This window comes from Cavia porcellus, unplaced genomic scaffold, assembly GCF_034190915.1.
Source record: "Cavia porcellus strain 051 isolate PalLab524CR breed Dunkin Hartley unplaced genomic scaffold, mCavPor4.1 scaffold_31, whole genome shotgun sequence".
Classification (NCBI taxonomy): domain Eukaryota; kingdom Metazoa; phylum Chordata; class Mammalia; order Rodentia; family Caviidae; genus Cavia; species Cavia porcellus.
This window is the reverse complement of record NW_026947514.1, coordinates 36,545,890-36,562,880: the sequence shown is the minus strand read 5'-3', so window position 1 is coordinate 36,562,880 and position 16,991 is coordinate 36,545,890. Positions and strand designations below refer to the sequence as shown.

At 50.9% G+C, this 16,991-nt stretch overlaps 1 protein-coding gene across 1 annotated transcript in view; it reads right to left on the bottom strand.

The window, feature by feature from the left end:
* Sptb (spectrin beta, erythrocytic) overlaps positions 1-16,991 on the bottom strand; it is a 121,813-nt gene that overhangs the window by 30,345 nt on the left and 74,477 nt on the right. Inside the window, exons 9-19 of the mRNA XM_063241051.1 lie at positions 16,268-16,455; positions 14,288-14,405; positions 13,512-13,670; positions 11,978-12,280; positions 11,168-11,318; positions 9,709-10,579; positions 8,604-8,741; positions 2,133-2,985; positions 1,510-1,712; positions 1,326-1,416; positions 83-229 (exon numbers count right to left, since the gene is read on the bottom strand). Coding sequence (XP_063097121.1) covers positions 83-229; positions 1,326-1,416; positions 1,510-1,712; positions 2,133-2,985; positions 8,604-8,741; positions 9,709-10,579; positions 11,168-11,318; positions 11,978-12,280; positions 13,512-13,670; positions 14,288-14,405; positions 16,268-16,455 — 3,222 coding nt within the window. The remainder of the gene's footprint in view (positions 1-82; positions 230-1,325; positions 1,417-1,509; positions 1,713-2,132; positions 2,986-8,603; positions 8,742-9,708; positions 10,580-11,167; positions 11,319-11,977; positions 12,281-13,511; positions 13,671-14,287; positions 14,406-16,267; positions 16,456-16,991) is intronic.

The following is a 16,991-nucleotide window of genomic DNA, read 5'->3' as shown; positions in this document are numbered from 1 at the left end:
CCCAGTGTCCACCCCACGGGGGCAGCCCAGTCACAGAGCATCCTCAGCCGCAGCCCCAGCAGCCCCAACTCGTGCTACTCACTGCGTCGATGTTCTCCAGCCACCCCTGGTGCGAAGCCAGTTCTGCCAGAAACGCCTGGTGCTTCAGCCATTTGTTGTGAAGGTTGCGTGTTTCATCGTAGGACACATCCAGGGATGTCAGCAGCTTGTCATTGATCCAGAGAGTGAGCTGCGGGCAGAAGGGGGAGGCTGATGGTGCCTGGTTCTACCCCTGGCTGTGGAAGAAGGCTGAGGGGTGTGTATGGCAATGTGCATGTGAGTATGTAGAACAAATCTCCATCTCTAGATCCCTAGGTCCAGCATCAGGCCAGCGCCACAGTGTGGTGCAGGTGTGTCTTCCTCAGTAGGTATGTGACATGAAACCAAGAATAAGTTATTCTCTTCCTATTTCCATAACTGGGCATATATGGGAAGTTGGTGAGATTTTACTGGATGGATAGCTAAATCTATCTTTTGGTGGTAGGGGGAGACATCATTAATAAACATGGGGAAAGTGTTTTCTGAGGAAGAAGCCAGGGACAGAGCCTATAATTAACAAGGACAGAAGAAGTGTGATACCCTCCAGTGCTTCCAAGATGTCCTGGTGCCATCCCAGGCCTGGTGTGTATCAAGGGGAGAGGTGGATGACAGCAAAGACAAGGGCTTGGAGGAAAGGGCTAAAAGAGGAGGCAGGGAAAGCTGCCAATGGAGGGGCTCAGAGAGCAGACTAAAGACCTTCCCTATGCGATGTGCTCCTGCGGAGTGGGGGCCTCCTAAGCCAGCAGTCCGCCAACTGGGAGGCTTGTTTAAAATGCCTCTTCCTCAGTCTCACTCCTTAGAGTTCTGACTCATAGGAATCTACTCTACCTAGGGCTGAGTCTGGATCCACAATTTGCAGGGCCTGAGGCAAAATAAAGATGTTCAAATGCCCTACAGATGGGCTTCAAAATGGCAACAGCAAGGCATTAAGCCCGGGGCAGGTACCTATGCGGAAGAACTCGAAGGTCGCATGCCCTTGAGGCCAGACCTGGCCAGGCTCTGGCAGACTGCAACAGAGACAGGCTTCGGACCTTCTCTGAGACATTCTGTCCTTGACTTAGAAAATCAAAGGATGACTTTTCAGCTTTGAGAGGCACAAAAGAGTCACAGAACCGAAGATTTTGAGGATAACCTAAATGACTGAGTACCCCACCTATGAAATCCCACTGCTCTTGTGAGAGAGCTGGTGCCCCTAGCACTTGGCTCTGACGGAGGTCCTGGAGTGCAGTCCCACCCACTGGCCTCACCTCCTGGCAGTTCTGCAGGAAGTGCTGTAGCTCCAGGTTGTCTTTCAGGAGAACCGAGACCTCCTGGGCCTTCTGTTTGTTCTTCTGGTGCCTGCAAGGAAGCCAACTCTGGTCACGATTGTGCCCAGCCCCCACTCCCGCCCTCCACGGCGTGGCCATCCAGGGCACTCAGGGCCAAGAGTACCTGTCTTCTATCTGCTGCACCTTCTCCTTGATCTTGTCTGAGTACAGGTTCCCCTCATCTACCAGCTTGTTTCCAGAGTCCACAGGACTCAAAACCTTATCCTTGTTGTTCTCCATAGACAGCAAGAAATCCTCAAACTTTCGGATCCCAGCCTCTGCGGCTGCTAAGGATTCTGGGGGCTTCTCATGTTCCAGAGTAATTTCCTGTTGAAGAAGTTTCCAGACAAGGCATGAAGACAAGCTAAGGAGGCCGGGGGCAAGGGCTGAGCCACAGCATGTATGGTGTGCCTCAGAGCTGTGCACAGGGCATGCTCTACTCCCCTGGCCTGGTCCCTCCGCCACCCCAGAGCACCAGTAGACAGTGGGTCTAAAGCCACATGGAGGGGTAATCAGCCAGGGCAAGAGGCATTCCTCTAGCCTCTGACTCACCCCAAAACAAGACATAGTTTAGGGCTGGAAACACACATGAAGAGGAACAAAGGAGTCCTTTCCCCCCATTAGTGACTACAAAAAGCCCAGGAAAATCCTGTCTCATTCCCAGAGCCCTGTAGCTCACTAACAGACTTGCCACTGGAGCTGATTCCCTGGGAGCCTCCTACCCCACCCCTGCATGCTTCTCTCTACCTGGTTGCTAAGGATGGCTTCAGCCTGCTTGGCATCCCTCTGGAACTCCTGGAAGCCATAGCACTGCCTAAGACAATGGCCACGACTCTCCCACATCCGGCGCAGGGCATCCCAGCCAGTACCCAGGCCCTCCAGCCGCTGGTGCAGGAGCTGGTACTCTGGGTACTTCTGGGCTTCGGTTGCCTCCTCCCCAGAGGCCTCTGTTGGCAGGCTGTCATCTTGGTGACTATCTATCTCCTGCTTGATGGCTGCATGCTGTTGTAGGAACTGCTCAATCACGTTCTCCCCAGAGGCCTGGATCTTCTGGTAGTTTTCATGGTGACTGTCGATCTCATCCTTGAGGGCTGAATGCTGCTGCAGGAGCTGCTCGGCCTCTAGGACTGAGTTGGGCATGTCCTCAGAGGCCACAGCCTTCTGTGCCATGGACAGCCAGGCCTGGAACTCATCCAGATCCTGCAGGAAGGCCTGCAGCTTGCTGGCCTCACTCAAGGAGGCCTCCTGGTCCTTTAGAGCTTCTTGCAAGATTTCCCAAAGCTTCTCAACATTGGAGTAGCGCTGGCCAATGTCGTCCTTCTGCTCAGGGTGAGACTCCATCAGTTGCTGTGACTCACGCTTCAAGTCCCCTACTCGATCCTGGATGGCCGCCACATCACGTTCCAACCCTGACAACTTCCTCTGGATGGTGATGATGCCTGCCAGGTCCCGCCCGAGGTCCTTTATAGACTTCACAACTTCCGTCTTGTCTGATATCCACTTGCTGGTCTCCTCACAGTCCACACAGTAGTTGTTCACCCGGAGGGCTGAGCCCACTGCGTTCTTCCGCTGTGACACCAAGTCCTGGAAGGCCTGCCACCTGCCAGAGGAGGGCAAGGCCCGGGAGGGAACAGAGACAGCTAGTGCCTTAGCCCTGCCACAAGGCCCCTCCCAGCTTCCCCATGCATCTCCCCTACAGCTCTCGTGTGTTGAAAGAAATTTTCTACCTAGCAAACTGTGGGTGAGCAAAATTCGTTTGTTTAGTTTTACTCAAGACACGTCTAACTGATGATCAGATCTCCTGAGTAACAGGAGGTAAGCAGGGATAGTAACCCAGACACATGTACGGGAACATGACAGCAAAGACTATGTGTGGAGGTGGGGTTCAGCAAATACCAACAAGCTGGGATTTATGATAGGATGGCTTTCCCAAAAGCAATACACATTCTTAGAAGCTCTACATTTTACTGTTTTCCTCTAGCAGTATAAGTTATGGCTCTCTAGAGAAGCTGGCAGGGGCAGTGAGCTACAGCTCCCAGCCAGCCATGAGGTCCCTAGGGTAGACAACACCATGCAAGGGGCTGGGGATTTAGCTCAGCGGCATAAGCGCCTGCCTTGCAAGCAGGCAGTCGTAAGTTCGATCCCTCGTACCGATAAAAAAAATGAAAAAGACAAAAAAAAAAAAATGAGTTTCGGGGCTGGGGATTTAGCTCAGCGGCATAAGCGCCTGCCTTGCAAGCAGGCAGTCATGAGTTCAATCCCTGGTACCGATAAAAAAGGAAAAAAAAAAAAAAATTCCTAACACCATGCTGTGTTGCTAACTGAGGGTGTTTGGGAGATTAAGCGTAATTTATACACTTATTTTAAAGTTGGGGCTCTCAACTGCCTAGACTGGTCTTGAACTGGGTTCAAGTGATCCTCCTGCCTCAGCCTCAGAGTAGGTAAGACTAGTGCTATGCCCAGCCATAAATGCATTTCTACTTAGAATATCATCAACTGATAATGGGCTTAGCAGGGTGTGACTCTATCTAAAGTCAAGGAGTATCTGTATACAATTTCCCCAGCATTTTAGAAATATTGAAAATAATTAGGAAGCACACATTTTCAACTTTAAGAACACTCAGGACAGAAGTACGCCCAGCTACCCTAGCCCCAAGGACATGTAAAAAGGCCATAAAAAAATTCACCTTGGGTCTAAAAGAAAAGAGGCCTGGTGAAAAAGAGGAAAGAGAGGAAATCTGAGTTTATAATTAACCCAGGTAACATAACATTAACCTCAACTATAGTGTTGCTATGAAACCAGCAGTGATGGCAAACCAATGGCACAGTGTTACTGTGTTTTTCTTTAAAGACCAAAGATGTTAATGATTAAGTTGTTTTCTACATCCTAAAACTCCAGTATTTGGGTTTAAAGGCAGCATTGGCTCTTTGCCATAAAGAAGCAGTTTTAGGCTGCCGCTTGGGCACTTGTAGCTAACAGGTTCGCCAGCACTGTGTCAGGCCAGGCATATACCCCTGGGGCCTGGGGTGGGTGTGCAGCACAGAATAAGCCTCTTTTAAAGGGCTGCCCATCACCCATGCCAGACCACCAGGGACACCCCCTTCTGGCCCGGCTTGCCCATTCTGCACTGTTACAACACAGAAGCACATGTGAGCTCCTTCATTAACTGAAACCATCTCTCCTGAACACCTGCAGGGCCTAAGGCAGTAGGTTAGACTTTGGGAGAATATGGACAAAAGTAGATCTTGCCTCAGAGTATATAAATTAAGACAAATTTTGAAATAACTGTAGACTAAAGGACTATGTACAAGGCAGGGAGGACAAGGGAACAGTGAGGAGGAGCAGGAGGTGGTGGCAGCATTCAAGGAGATCATGAGAACGACACCTTCAGGGCATTCACTGGGGTGAACTATTTAAGAATGGGACACAGAGAGTACCATTCATCTCTGTACCCCACTGGGGGTACAGGGACTGGTCAGAGGGACCAGGTGGGTGTACTGTGGGCTTCCCTGGGGAGACAGGTCTTCAGGGAGAAGTGCGAGACCCAGGGAGAGGCAGGAAGACCAGGAGACACAAGAGAGGGAAACAGAGGGCTTCCTGCTTCTCTCCTGGACTGGGAAGCCCTGTGCTCTGGGATGTCCATGTCTGGTGTACAGCTGTGGCTCTGAGGCTGCTAGGTGAAGAAACCAAGTTGGTCTGAAGCACTGGAGAGTGGGCAGTGAGGTTTTCCCACCAGAGGGCCAGCACGCCTGTGCCCAAGGCAAGAGGCCTGGTGATGATTTTCCAGGTCCTTCCATGGAAAGACCACGCAGGGGACGGTCTTGGTTTGGGTCTGGTGTGCCCCATCAGCCTCATCCTTTCCCCATACACTGTGCTGTCTCTGAGAGGAGGACAGTGGCACAGCTACTCCCGTGAGCACTGTCCGGCAACACTGAGCATCCAGCTGGGTCCTGGGCCCCGGATTGTGCCAACTAATGTTGGACCATGCAGGACGACCACACATTCAACATGCATTTGGGTGATTCATGGGCTAAGCGGGCAGGAACATTTCAGTTTTGTCCGTGGTCACTCATTCACTAAACATCTGTCATGCAGTTATCACACACCTTATGCTGGGCGCCTACCTGGGCACTGAACAGAGCAACGTCCTTGCCATCACTCAAGCAGATGGAGACAACCTATCCTCCATCAAGGGATGAGAAGCACAGGGAAAAGGAAAGCAAGGGAACGGGACAGAGGCCGAGGGCTGGCGAGTAGGGGGAGGTGCTTCTGTCAGGAGGGTGCTGGGTGAGGGCTGCTCCCCTAAGCTGCCATGTGAGCAGACACCTGAATAAAGGTCTGGACTCAGCCACATGGGTCTCTGGGAGGAGAATATCCCAAACAGAGGGACCTCAGACTGGAATGAGCCTGGTGCACAAACCACTGTGGGCAGTAGAAAAGAGACACAACTTCTCGTGTCTGTGTAGGGAACAAGGAATCCTGCAGCACAAAAATGCAGTCATGCACCAACAGAGGAGGTTTTGGTCAGTGATGGGCCACACACATGACATGGTCTCAGGAGATTATCACACGGTGTAGACAAACCTGCAGTGCTGCTCGGTATACAAGCGTGCAGTACATGCAGCTGTGTTCCATACTTTATCTTAGAGCATACTCATAAGTTTACTACAAACCTAAATGCTGCCAGGCATGGAGGTGCACACCTGTAACCCCAGCACTCAGGAGGCTGAGGCAGGAGGACTGCCCCAGGTTCAAGGCCAGCCTAGGCTACATAGCGAGTTCAAGGCCATCCTAAACTGCATAGTGAGACCCTTTCTAAACCAACCAACCAACCAACCAACAAACAGCATATGCTATAGTACCCGGCAGCATTCTCATACATCTCATGTTTACAGCATCTTTTTGGGGGAGAGCGGGTACCAGGGATTGAATTTACGACCTTCTGCTTTCCAGGAAGGTGCGTGTGCTGCTGATCTAAATCCCCAGCCTATAGTGTCTCTTGATTGCAGTATTTGCCTTCATCTTTCATTTAATATCTCCTTCCCTTGGGACTGAATCCAGGACCTTGCACACGTTGAGCACACGCTACTGAGCTGCTATATCCCCAGCTTATTCTCATGGTGTTTTGTTCAGCCTGGCTCCTGGAGCAATAATCTACACTATATATTTTCTACACAACCTAAGCGTGCAGTAGGCTGTACCTCTCAGGTTACGCTAGGACACTCTACAGTGTTCGCATGGTGATGAGACCACCTAATGACTAATTTCTCAGAACTCGGCCCTGTCAGTGAGCAACACAGGACTGTAATTACAGTGAACACTCAGCTTATGAACACCGTTTGTCCCCGGGGGCTGGTTGTAACTCAAGTTGTCAACTGAAATCTACACAGCCTTCAAAGTCTCTCCTCTATACAAGGAGATCTCAGTGTCTTTAGAGAGACATTGGCCCAGGATTTCTCAATTAACCACATTCAAGAAAGGATGTTGTAATTACTTCTAGAACTCCTTAAGTGTTAAATTGGTATCAAAGACCTTCTGAAAGCACACACAGCCAGCATTTAGGTCATAATTCAAGATATTGGTTGTAAGTTAAAACTAAAATTCCAGTCCCAGCCCAGGTTGTTCATATGTCAGGCCAGTCCTAACTTACGGGTCCACCATATGATACAAGTAGGGGGTGGAGCTTAAAACTAGTACAAAGGAGGGAAAATGATTCACCTGGGAGATGGGGAAGGAGAGAAGCCTGGGCCAGCCTAAAGGTGGGGAGGATTGCAGTATGTCGTGAGGACGGGGGAGGGTGGAGGCAGGGCCACAGGACTGGAACTGACAGGTCGAATGACAGCTGTTCTAAAAACTATTTGAAGGGTTGTATGTGAATCAGGATAAGCTTTGCTCCCTCTTAGGAGCAGAGCCAGAATGAATGTGTACAAGCTTCAAGGAAGCAGAATCCTACTCAACAGGAGACCAAATACTCCAGCCAAAAGGAGCTGCCCGGAAATGGGATGAGCGGCTGAGGTCCCGGCACCTCTCAGACTTGCCAGAAACCCTTCTTAGCATTTCAAGTTCCGGACTTTTTCTTACCTAAGAATATGAGGTACTGGTTTTCACTTGGGATGGGGTGCAGTTTAGAGGTCTGTAAAGACTGATATTCTCCGACTCTAGCTCCTTGCATAGCTGACAAGTTCTTCCTGTCTGGGGGTTTCTCTGGTTTAGAGTGCTCTAATTTCCTCCAACAGCAGCTGTAATAACTACTGTCTGTCTTTGTTTTTCTCTGTCTCTGTCTCTCTCTCTCTTTTTTGCACACACACACACACACACGCACACACATGCACACACACATCACAGACACTCATTTCCTACTGTGTAAAGAAGAACCAAGAGGCTCCCTCCCTCCAATCCTCTGCGTAACATCAGATTTACAAGAGAACTATCACCCTGAGACAAGCAGCCCCGTTTGAGTGGCTCTGCAGCACCTTCCTTGCCCATGGCTGCTCTTTGGCCCTCTCCACTGTGCCAGTCTATTTCTTTCCTGAGGTCCTCCCTGAGCCTACATCCCAGATTGCCCCAGGCAGTGCATGGGTGAGGCACCAGTGAGGAACAGGGTAAAGGAGAGAGGGCCCAGGGTAACAGTGGGATGCAGGCTCTGTCCTCAAAGATCCTCCAGGAGCTAATGGGCAATTAAAGCCTGCACTGAAAGCAGCTGCTCTCAAAAGGCTCCTCAGGGTCTGTGTTTTGTTCTGACCATGAAGCTTGCTCTGGGCTCCCTGTTAATTCTCCTCTTCATTCAAGCCAGCCTTATTATCCATGTTGTACTTTGGCACAGGCAGGAGCATTCTTTCATGCACAGTACTTAATAGCTCTCAGAAAGCAATTTGCCTTGCCCAAGACTGTCCAGGGAAATAGGGCCTGAGACCACGCAGCCTGTTCTAACCATGGGTACACTCGGCCATGCTCTTCATCACTGAGTGCGGCTGTCCCCTCCCCAGATGCAGCACCTGAAGCTCAGAGCATGTCACTCTCTCTCCTGGGTGTTAACCCTGCTGCTCACCACATTTGACTATCCTGCTTGGCTGCTGCAGCCCCAGTACTAGGAATAAGACTGTGATGACAAAGCCCAGCCCACTGCGGGGTGCAAACGTGGCAGTGCATGGCAAGTGGCCTGAATTTGGGGTGTAGGGAGAAAATCTTCCCAGCCCCAAGCCCTGCCCACGCCCCACCTGGTGTTCAGGCTGTCTTGGTACGTCTTCACTTCTCTGCTGCGAGGGTGGCCACTCTCCATCAGGTTGTTGGCAGCGAGGTTCACACCATCAATCTGAGCCTTCAAAGTCTTCATCTCCTGGTCAAGGATGTCAAACCTAATACCAACAGAGAGAATGGGGACAGTGAGGTGGCAGCAGACACTTGACTGCCAGTGGTCCCATCTCCAAACATCCCTGAGCTCCGCCTTCTCCTTCCACTCCTGGATGCATTTATCCAGGTGAGGGGAAAGGGACAGATGTGCTGCCATACTCTATTTGCTGGCTCATTGGTCCAGTGCCACGGTTTAGCATTTCCTGGGTGGGGTCAGGAGATAGCTGTTATTGACTGCACAGGCTTCCAGCTCCACAGAGGATAAAGGGAGAGAGGTTTACCTGTGAGGTGAAGATCACCTGTTGCATTCTCATTGCCCAGACCCCCATTCCATGACCCCAATACCCGGGTCCTCCCAGTCAGGTAGGGTAAGGAAGAGCTGCTGGGGGTATGTGGTTATGAGGGCTGACCCTTCCTGGGGGAGGGCCCAAGACCCACTGTCCAGCTGGACACTGCTCCTCTACTCCTCCTCGATGTCTGGACTCTGCATAACCTAAGCATACCTTCCTGTTGAGGTGCTGATAGAATCAGAATACTGCAAGGCAGGGTAGCCTTAGAGACTGGTGGTTTACAAAGTGGTCTCCATGGCACCTAGGGCTTACAGACAGCCATAGAAAAACAGGAAACCAGAGGTGGTAGTGTTCCAGCCTCTCACCCCCCACCACATCCACAGCAGCGCCGCCTTTCTTCTGCATGGCATGGGGCTCCACACAGACCTCACTGAGCAAAGGCTGCTGCAACTAGGAACAACTCAATCACTGGCCTAGAAAATCTCTTATGCTTGAGGAACCCAAGACCTCCATGAATGTAGCACCCAAGGCCACAGAGCCAGATAGAAGTCACAACTCCTGATGACTGGATTGTACAACAAGAGATTCCATGGCCTCTCAAAGAGATCCCTGGCTGGGTTAATGGTGGGAGATGGGACTCAGACCTGGGTAGGGAGGCAAGGAGAGGCCAAGCCACTCTGACCTGTGTTGTACAACGTCCAGGTCCTCCAGGGTGTCTGGGATGTCCATCTGGGCCAGCCACTTCTCCTTCTCCCTCATCCACAGCTGGCAGGCATCTGACTCCCCAAACACAGTGTACAGGTCCAGGGCTTCCTGTAGCCTCTGTCTGCGCAAGTCTGCCTGGGCCACCACCCTCTGGTAGAGCTCTTGTAGGGCCTGCAGCCGATTGGTCACGTCGGGGGAATCCCGGAACTCTTCAGGGAAGCCCTGGGCCTGCTGTTCTAGGTGCTCCATCACGGAGTGGCTCTCCTCCAGCTCCTCCAGAAAGTCCCTGTGCTTCTTCTCCAGGGCCCGTGTGGCCCCTTCATCCTGCCCCACATCTTCACCTGAGAGTAGCCGGTGGGCATCTTGCAACCAGGCCTTCAGGTCATCTGCATCACCGTGGAACTGGAAGAAGTTCTCTGCATCCTGGAGGTTGTTCTTACGAAAGGCGGCCAGGTCCTTCAGCTGGTCCCACTGGGCCAACACCTCCTTGACTCGGGCCTCGATCTGCGGATGTCCAAACTGCTTGCGTGCCACCATGCCCTCAGCCTCCTGGAAGATCTGTGTCAGGTGGGTATCTAGTCCTCGGAGCTCATCCTCAAAGGCCTTGTGTTTGCGCTGCAAGATGAGCACACTGGTCAGGTCCTTGCCATAGTCCATGGAGGAGTAGATCTGCTCCTTCTCTTTAATCCAGCTCTCGGCCTCATCCATCTCCCAGAAAAACTTCCAGAGCCGCTTCGACTGCTCCAGCTGGGCCTTCCGCCCGGCGGCCATATCACTCAGCTCCTCAAAGCACTGCTGCAAGTGGCTGACTCGGTCCTGGATGACCTGGGGGTCGCAAGGCTGGTACCCTGGCAGAACAGGAAATGGGAAGATAAAGAATGGGAATGGCTTCATTTATGAGCAAGTCTCAGATCATCTGCCAGGTTGGAACCGTACAGTCTCAAAATTGCCATCTTCCTGAGGTTTGGGGGTTGGATGCAGGGACCCCAGTTACCCAGAGGGAAAGCCAGACTCTTTAACACTAGTTCCCACAATCTTCAGGAATAAGGGAAATTACTAGTTGAATCAATTCTCAGGAGAAATGTACATTACATCATTTTTAAACCGTTCTCAGATACTGTATAAATTTAGTGAGGTCTCCTATTTAAGATCAGAAGCCAGAAACAAATCGTCTCAGTGTAAACTGAAGTAGCAAACAGAATGAGAGCTGGACGGTGTTTGCTTGGTGCTTATAAACACATAACTGCAGATCACCAAGCAGCTGCCTGTTCTCTGCAGAGCCTTGCCATCCCTCCTGCTTTGGGCATCATTGCTTATTTGATAAAAGGAGCAGGATTCTAAAGGCCGCTGCATAAGATACCTCCTAGGAGGGGTGATGGATCAGAAAACAGGCTCTGTTATCAAAGGTCTCAATCGAGGAACCCCCTGGGCCTCACCTGTGCTCTCAATGAACGGCAGGGTGGCTGCGGTGATGGCCTTCACCTTGTCCCCTTGGATAGCAATATCAGCTTCCATCAACTTGTGCTTCTGGAGCAAGTCCTCAGCCTCCAGCAGGTGCTTCCCAAACTCAGCAGACAAGAGGTGAGCCTGGCAAAGGGATCAGTGGGGATGAAGAGGAGTGAAGAGAAGGGACCCCTGTGGCCAGGTATCTGAGTCAAGCTGCAGCTCAGGAGGAACCAGTGGCACAGCAAGAGTTCCTCAGAATGCCCAGGGATGCCCTACAGGAGCTCAAGCCCTGTGCTCCTCTACTATATCTGCCTCAAGGCTTAGGGCTTGGACACATGCATTTTTAGAGAGCTGCATGGTCAGACTGATGTGCACCCTCGGTTGAGACCACTACAGTAGAGGGAGAGTGTGCATCAGACTTCTCTGTTTGCCCTGTACTGAGAGATCTGGGTGCCAACCTGCGTGAAATTGTAATTAGTTAGAACCTGATTCTCCAGGCCCCTGATTAATGTCCCTCTTTCCTCGGCCCTGCAGGTTGGCCCCTGTATGACCATGAAGATAAAATCACTGGTCACTGGGGATACTCTGGACTTGGACTGGTGACACTTGCTGGATGGAGAACAGTGAGCCAGACAGCAGATAGGTAGATACAGTCAGACACTGTCCTGACTCAGTTTCTCCACTGTGACTCAGGGAAATGGCTGGCAGGGAAGCTGTAAGGATGCAGACGTGAACTGCAGGGCTGCTGAGGCCCATGGTGAATGTTGAGGGGTGGCGTACGAGGCCAGCACCCTGCCCACCTTGATCTCGTCCATCCAGTCGATGCTGTGCAGCATGTCCTGGAAGAGCTTCTGCAGCTCCAGGGTGGTTTCGAGCCTCTGGCGCCGGGATCGCAGCAGCTCCAGCAGATAGCTCCACAGGCGCAGGATGTTGTCCTTGCGGGCCAGGATGCGCTTCTGGTCATGGTAATTCTCCTTCTCCAGCTCCTGAGCCAGGTCCTCCAGGGCCTTCACTCGCTCCTCGTAGGCAGCAGTGTCGGTCTCAATGGCTTCATGCTTCTTCTTGGCAGCTTCTACAGCTGCCAGGTCATACCCGAAATTATCCTGTCCTCAGGGAGAAAAGCCAGCTTAGTCAGGTGCCCCAGGCTCCTCCCCAGATGTGCACCCAGCTGCTGGCCTGGAAAGTAGTCTTTTTTTTTTTTTTTTTTTGGTACCAGAGATCGAACTCATGACTTTGTACTTGCCAGGCAGAAGTTTATGCCACTGAGTTAACTCCCAGCCCAGAAAGTTCTTGTAAAAGGGTTGTTTCTGTTGTCTTTTGGCAGCTTATCTTATTGGAGCTACATTCCCAAAACTAAATGTCTCATGAGAATCTCTAAAAGCAGCCTGATTCTACTCCCTATACCTCACATACCAGCAACACTGTGTTCCAAACTTTGTTACTTTATTTAACGGTATCAGGAATCAAACTCAGGACCCTGTACTTGCCAGGCATGCACTTGCACCACTGAGTTATTACTGTTAATTTAAAAACTGTTTTTCGTAGTATATGGTTGCAGTATATAATGATTACATTTGTCCTGGGGGATGGGCACATGTACCCAGCTCATCCCAATTCTTTTTCTGCTCCCTTCTTTCCCTCTCACTCAACTCTGCTAGTACTGTCCGATGGTCTCTGGCACTCCCACCCCACCTCACCAGTCTGATTCTGAGGAGCAGGGGCTGCTTGTACCTAGAAACCACGCAGTTGCAGCAGATGGTCTACCCACGTGCTATCTGGGGTGCACGTACCCTCTCTAATGATCTCAGAATCTCACTATTCCTTTTCTGGACAGAATTTAATTTGATTCCAAGCTCTAAGTAGGAGGGAACAGATGCTCTGATGAAGGATCAGCCCTTGGTAAGCTCTCAGTGAAATACATCCCAGGTCTGGAGGTCAGAGTCAAAAAGGCACATTTGACAGATATCATCCTCTCCCTGGAGAAGCATCATTTGATGTTGATTCTGCCTGCCATTCTTACTGATACTAGTGGCCCACATAAGATAACTTCAGGGAGCAGCTTTGGATGGGCAGGTGCCTTCCTAAAAATGAGACCATATGGGCTGGGGTAGCTCAGCAGTATGCATGAGGTACTGGATTTAATCCTCAGACTTAATAAATCTCTGAGAGCTTTTCCTTCGAGAACATTCTAGATCTGGCAGACCACGGGGAGCTAGGCCACAAGGAAGAGGTTTACCGGCTGCTGTGAGGCACCAGCCTGGTCCCAGTTCAATTGAGAGCTGGGGCTCTAAAGCACTCCCCACCTTCTGCCATCCTCAGGGGTGTCCCTATTACCTGTGTCACAAGGCGCTGGTTCTCGTTGAGCCACGTCTCTCTCATGGCGGCCTTCCTGTCAAAACGCCGGGCCAGCTGCTCCAGCTTCTCCTGGCGGATGAGCTCGCTCCTCAGGGCCAGCTCCCGCTGGTACTCGGCCTCCTCCAGGCTCTCCCAGGCCTGCGCGGGGAGAAGGAAAATCTCTGGGGTGCATGGGAAGTACTTCAGCTTGGGATCCCATCTCTCCCTGAATGCTGAGCAACTTCAGGGATGGAGGTAGAGCGGGATGCTCACGAGTGAAGGGTTGGTAGATTAGCGCCCCGTAATGGCCCTGTGGTTTCATGGCTGGGCTAAAGTGCCAAGGAGCACAGATCATGACCTCTGGGTTCCCTCTTCTGATAAACCTGCCTCAGACTGCTGGCCTTATATACTGTTTCTCACTCTCGGACTTAACACTAGTAGCAGAACTTCAGGGTGGGGCTAAGTCTCCAAACCTCAGCAGTGTCACAGGGCATTTCCATTCTGTTATGATACTCCAGATTCAAAGACAAACCCAGGGTTCCACAGAGGACACACAAGGGAACTGGCTCTGAACAAGGGACTCAGCATCTGAACAGGGGGCTGGGCTGAAGGACAGTGGGTGGAGACTGACCCCCAGAAGGGCCTCAGATAACTCCCTAAATAACCGGCATGTGGGTAACGACACCGAAGGAAGTGCCCAGTGCATGCTCTCCACGGCCGTTTCAGAAACTCCATCAGCCCACTGCAACGTGAAAGGGAAACGCCGCCCGCCGTACCCGGTTGATGTCAGACACTAGCTTCCCGTCGTGAGGTGTGTACACTTTCTGATTGTTGGCTCGCATCCGGGACTGGATGGTAAAAAGCAGGACTTCCAGGTTCCCCTTCTCTTGAAACCTGTCAGGTAAACAGGAGTAGAGAGACTGGTGTCAGGATCCCCACAGCCAAATCGCTTACTGAAGTCAGTGTGGAATACTGACACCTTGGATCTTGGAGATCAAAATATATTTCTTGGGGCTGGGGATTTAGCTCAGTGGCATAAGCACCTGCCTTGCAAACAGGCGGTCGTGAGTTTGATCCCCGGTACCAATTAAAAAAAATATATATATATATCAAAAGGCTGTATGTGTTAAAAAAAAAAAAATATATATATATATATATATATATATATATATATATATATATATATGTATTTCCTTTAAAAATGGAAAAAAATAAAGAGAAACTCTAGGTCTGCTTACCTGTTTCAATGTCTGTTATTGTCCCCCACAGGGATCTACTTAGGGCTTGGGTCTTTACATACAAACCACGGCTACCACAGCATCTACCATTTGCTTCCACCAGGGAACAGTAAACAGGAGTACCAGTAAACTTGGTGAAACATTGAGTTTCACCAACCGATATAAAAAGATTTCTCTCTGTTCTGTCAATGATAAAAGCTTCTCCTAGCCCTTCAGACAGTTTCGTCTGTTATTGAGAAAGTCAGTAAAGCCTTAGAAGCAGTGCTGTCTACCTGATAATGTACTGCACTGAAAGCAACCTTCGCCCCAGTCCTGATGAGCCATGTCTCCGGCAAGTGGGCACAATGGATGAGAACTGGCAGCAGGGTGGGTGTCTGCCAGGTGGGCTCTGAGTTTTAGGTGACAGGCGTTTTCATATTTCTTCGTGATCCCAAGAACCTACCCACTCCTACATCCTTGACCTGGCCACTGAGGAAGGTCTCCACTGCAAGCCCAGCCAAACAGATCTCAGTTCTCAGGAGCTGAGGTTGAGGCCCCGAAGTGCTATCCCATCCACATGGCCAAGAGGTAACAGCCTGTGAGTAGTGCCAGGTAGACATGCAGGGGAGAGAATCTGTACTTAATTTAGGACTTTAAAAGTAGGTCAGTGTCAGACTAGAAACCAGGTACTTGTTTATAGTACATCCTCAGCATCTCACTCTCCCCACATCATTCTTGAATGGAGACTGTAGGAGGTGAGAGGGGAGGGACAAGGCCAAGGATACCATCAATCACCTGCAAAACCTCTTGGAGGACAGCAGGTCAGCCTACTGGCAGAGAAGCTGGAATGTCTCATGAGTGTATGTGTGTGCACATATTTGCATGTGTGTGCTTATTTGTGGATATATTCCTGTATGTACATGTATGGCTGTGTCCACATAATTGTACATGTGTACTGTGTATGCACATGTGTGCATAGTTGTATGTGCATGCCTGCATAATTATGTGTACATGCCTATGCACATGTGGAGCTGTAGACTGCATGTTCTATTATTTGTGCATAGTTGTATATGAATACCTGTGCATGCATAGTTATCTGTGCACAAAGCTATATGCCTGCATGATTGTGTGTGGGCACATGTGGTGAGGGGCAGTGCAGAGATCTAAGAAGCAGGGTTAGTGCTGTGCTCTTGAGCAGTGACAGACAGGACAGAAAAAGACAGATGTACTTGATGATCATACGGCTTCACACAGAGCTCAGGGACTGAGGATACAGAGGTCAGCACCAGAAAAGAAATCTGCTGCTGAGGGTGCAGATGAGAGAGACATAGGAGACCGTCAGTCCTTTCCCAGTCCTCAGAGGGTTGACTGTGAGTCAGTTTTCACCAATGCCTATTTCCTATAAGCTGATGGCCCATGGGGGGCATGAGGCAGGTGACAGAAGAGAGACGTATGGACACCTTTATAAGACCCAGAGCCCGGAAAAGAAGAAGGTTTCTTGGTTCTTGACAGCCACCTCCTGAGTGCCAGGGCCCTTACTTGGGTGGCTTCTCCACGGTGCGGTAGGTGCTGAAGGCCTGCAGCTGCTGCTGGACACCAGCCAGTGAGTTGGCAAACTTGCGGCTGTTGAGGACGACGATGGTCTGCTCGATCCAGGTGAGCAGGTCAGAGGCCAGCCCGCTGTACTTCTCGATCATCTTCTCAGTCTCAATGGCGTGGTCAATGACCTAAGGAAGCTCCTCGTTAGTCATTCCATCCCAAGGACAATGCTGTCAAGGAGGGTCCCCACGACACCACAGTTGAAATGGGGCTTCCATCTCTCAGACCCTGGGGTTTGAGAAACTGGTGTGTTCTGAGTCCCTGATCATTGCTAAGACAAAAGAGGTAGCCTGAAAATGGGTGGCACACTCCTCTTGCACTGATAAAGTTAGCAGGGAACTGGCCAGGCTGGGGTTCTGGAGCAGCTGAACCCTAATATTGGTAAGCCTGCCACACAAGCACACCAGACCCTAGCAGGGTCAGGGTCTTCACTTATTTTAAAATGGTTCACTAGAAACTGTCGGCCAGGCACTGACTTTGCTATGTGTCATGCACACAACAGCGATGAGAAATGGTCCCTGGCCCTGAGGCACTAAGACCCAGCGGGAGAAAGCAGTCAGGCAGTAGGCCCTCTACAGAGCAATGGGTTCCTGGTATACAGTGGGAGCCTGAGAGGCCTGGAGCCACAAGAAGCCCAGCAAATGAGGGCCCTAAATGGGCCCTG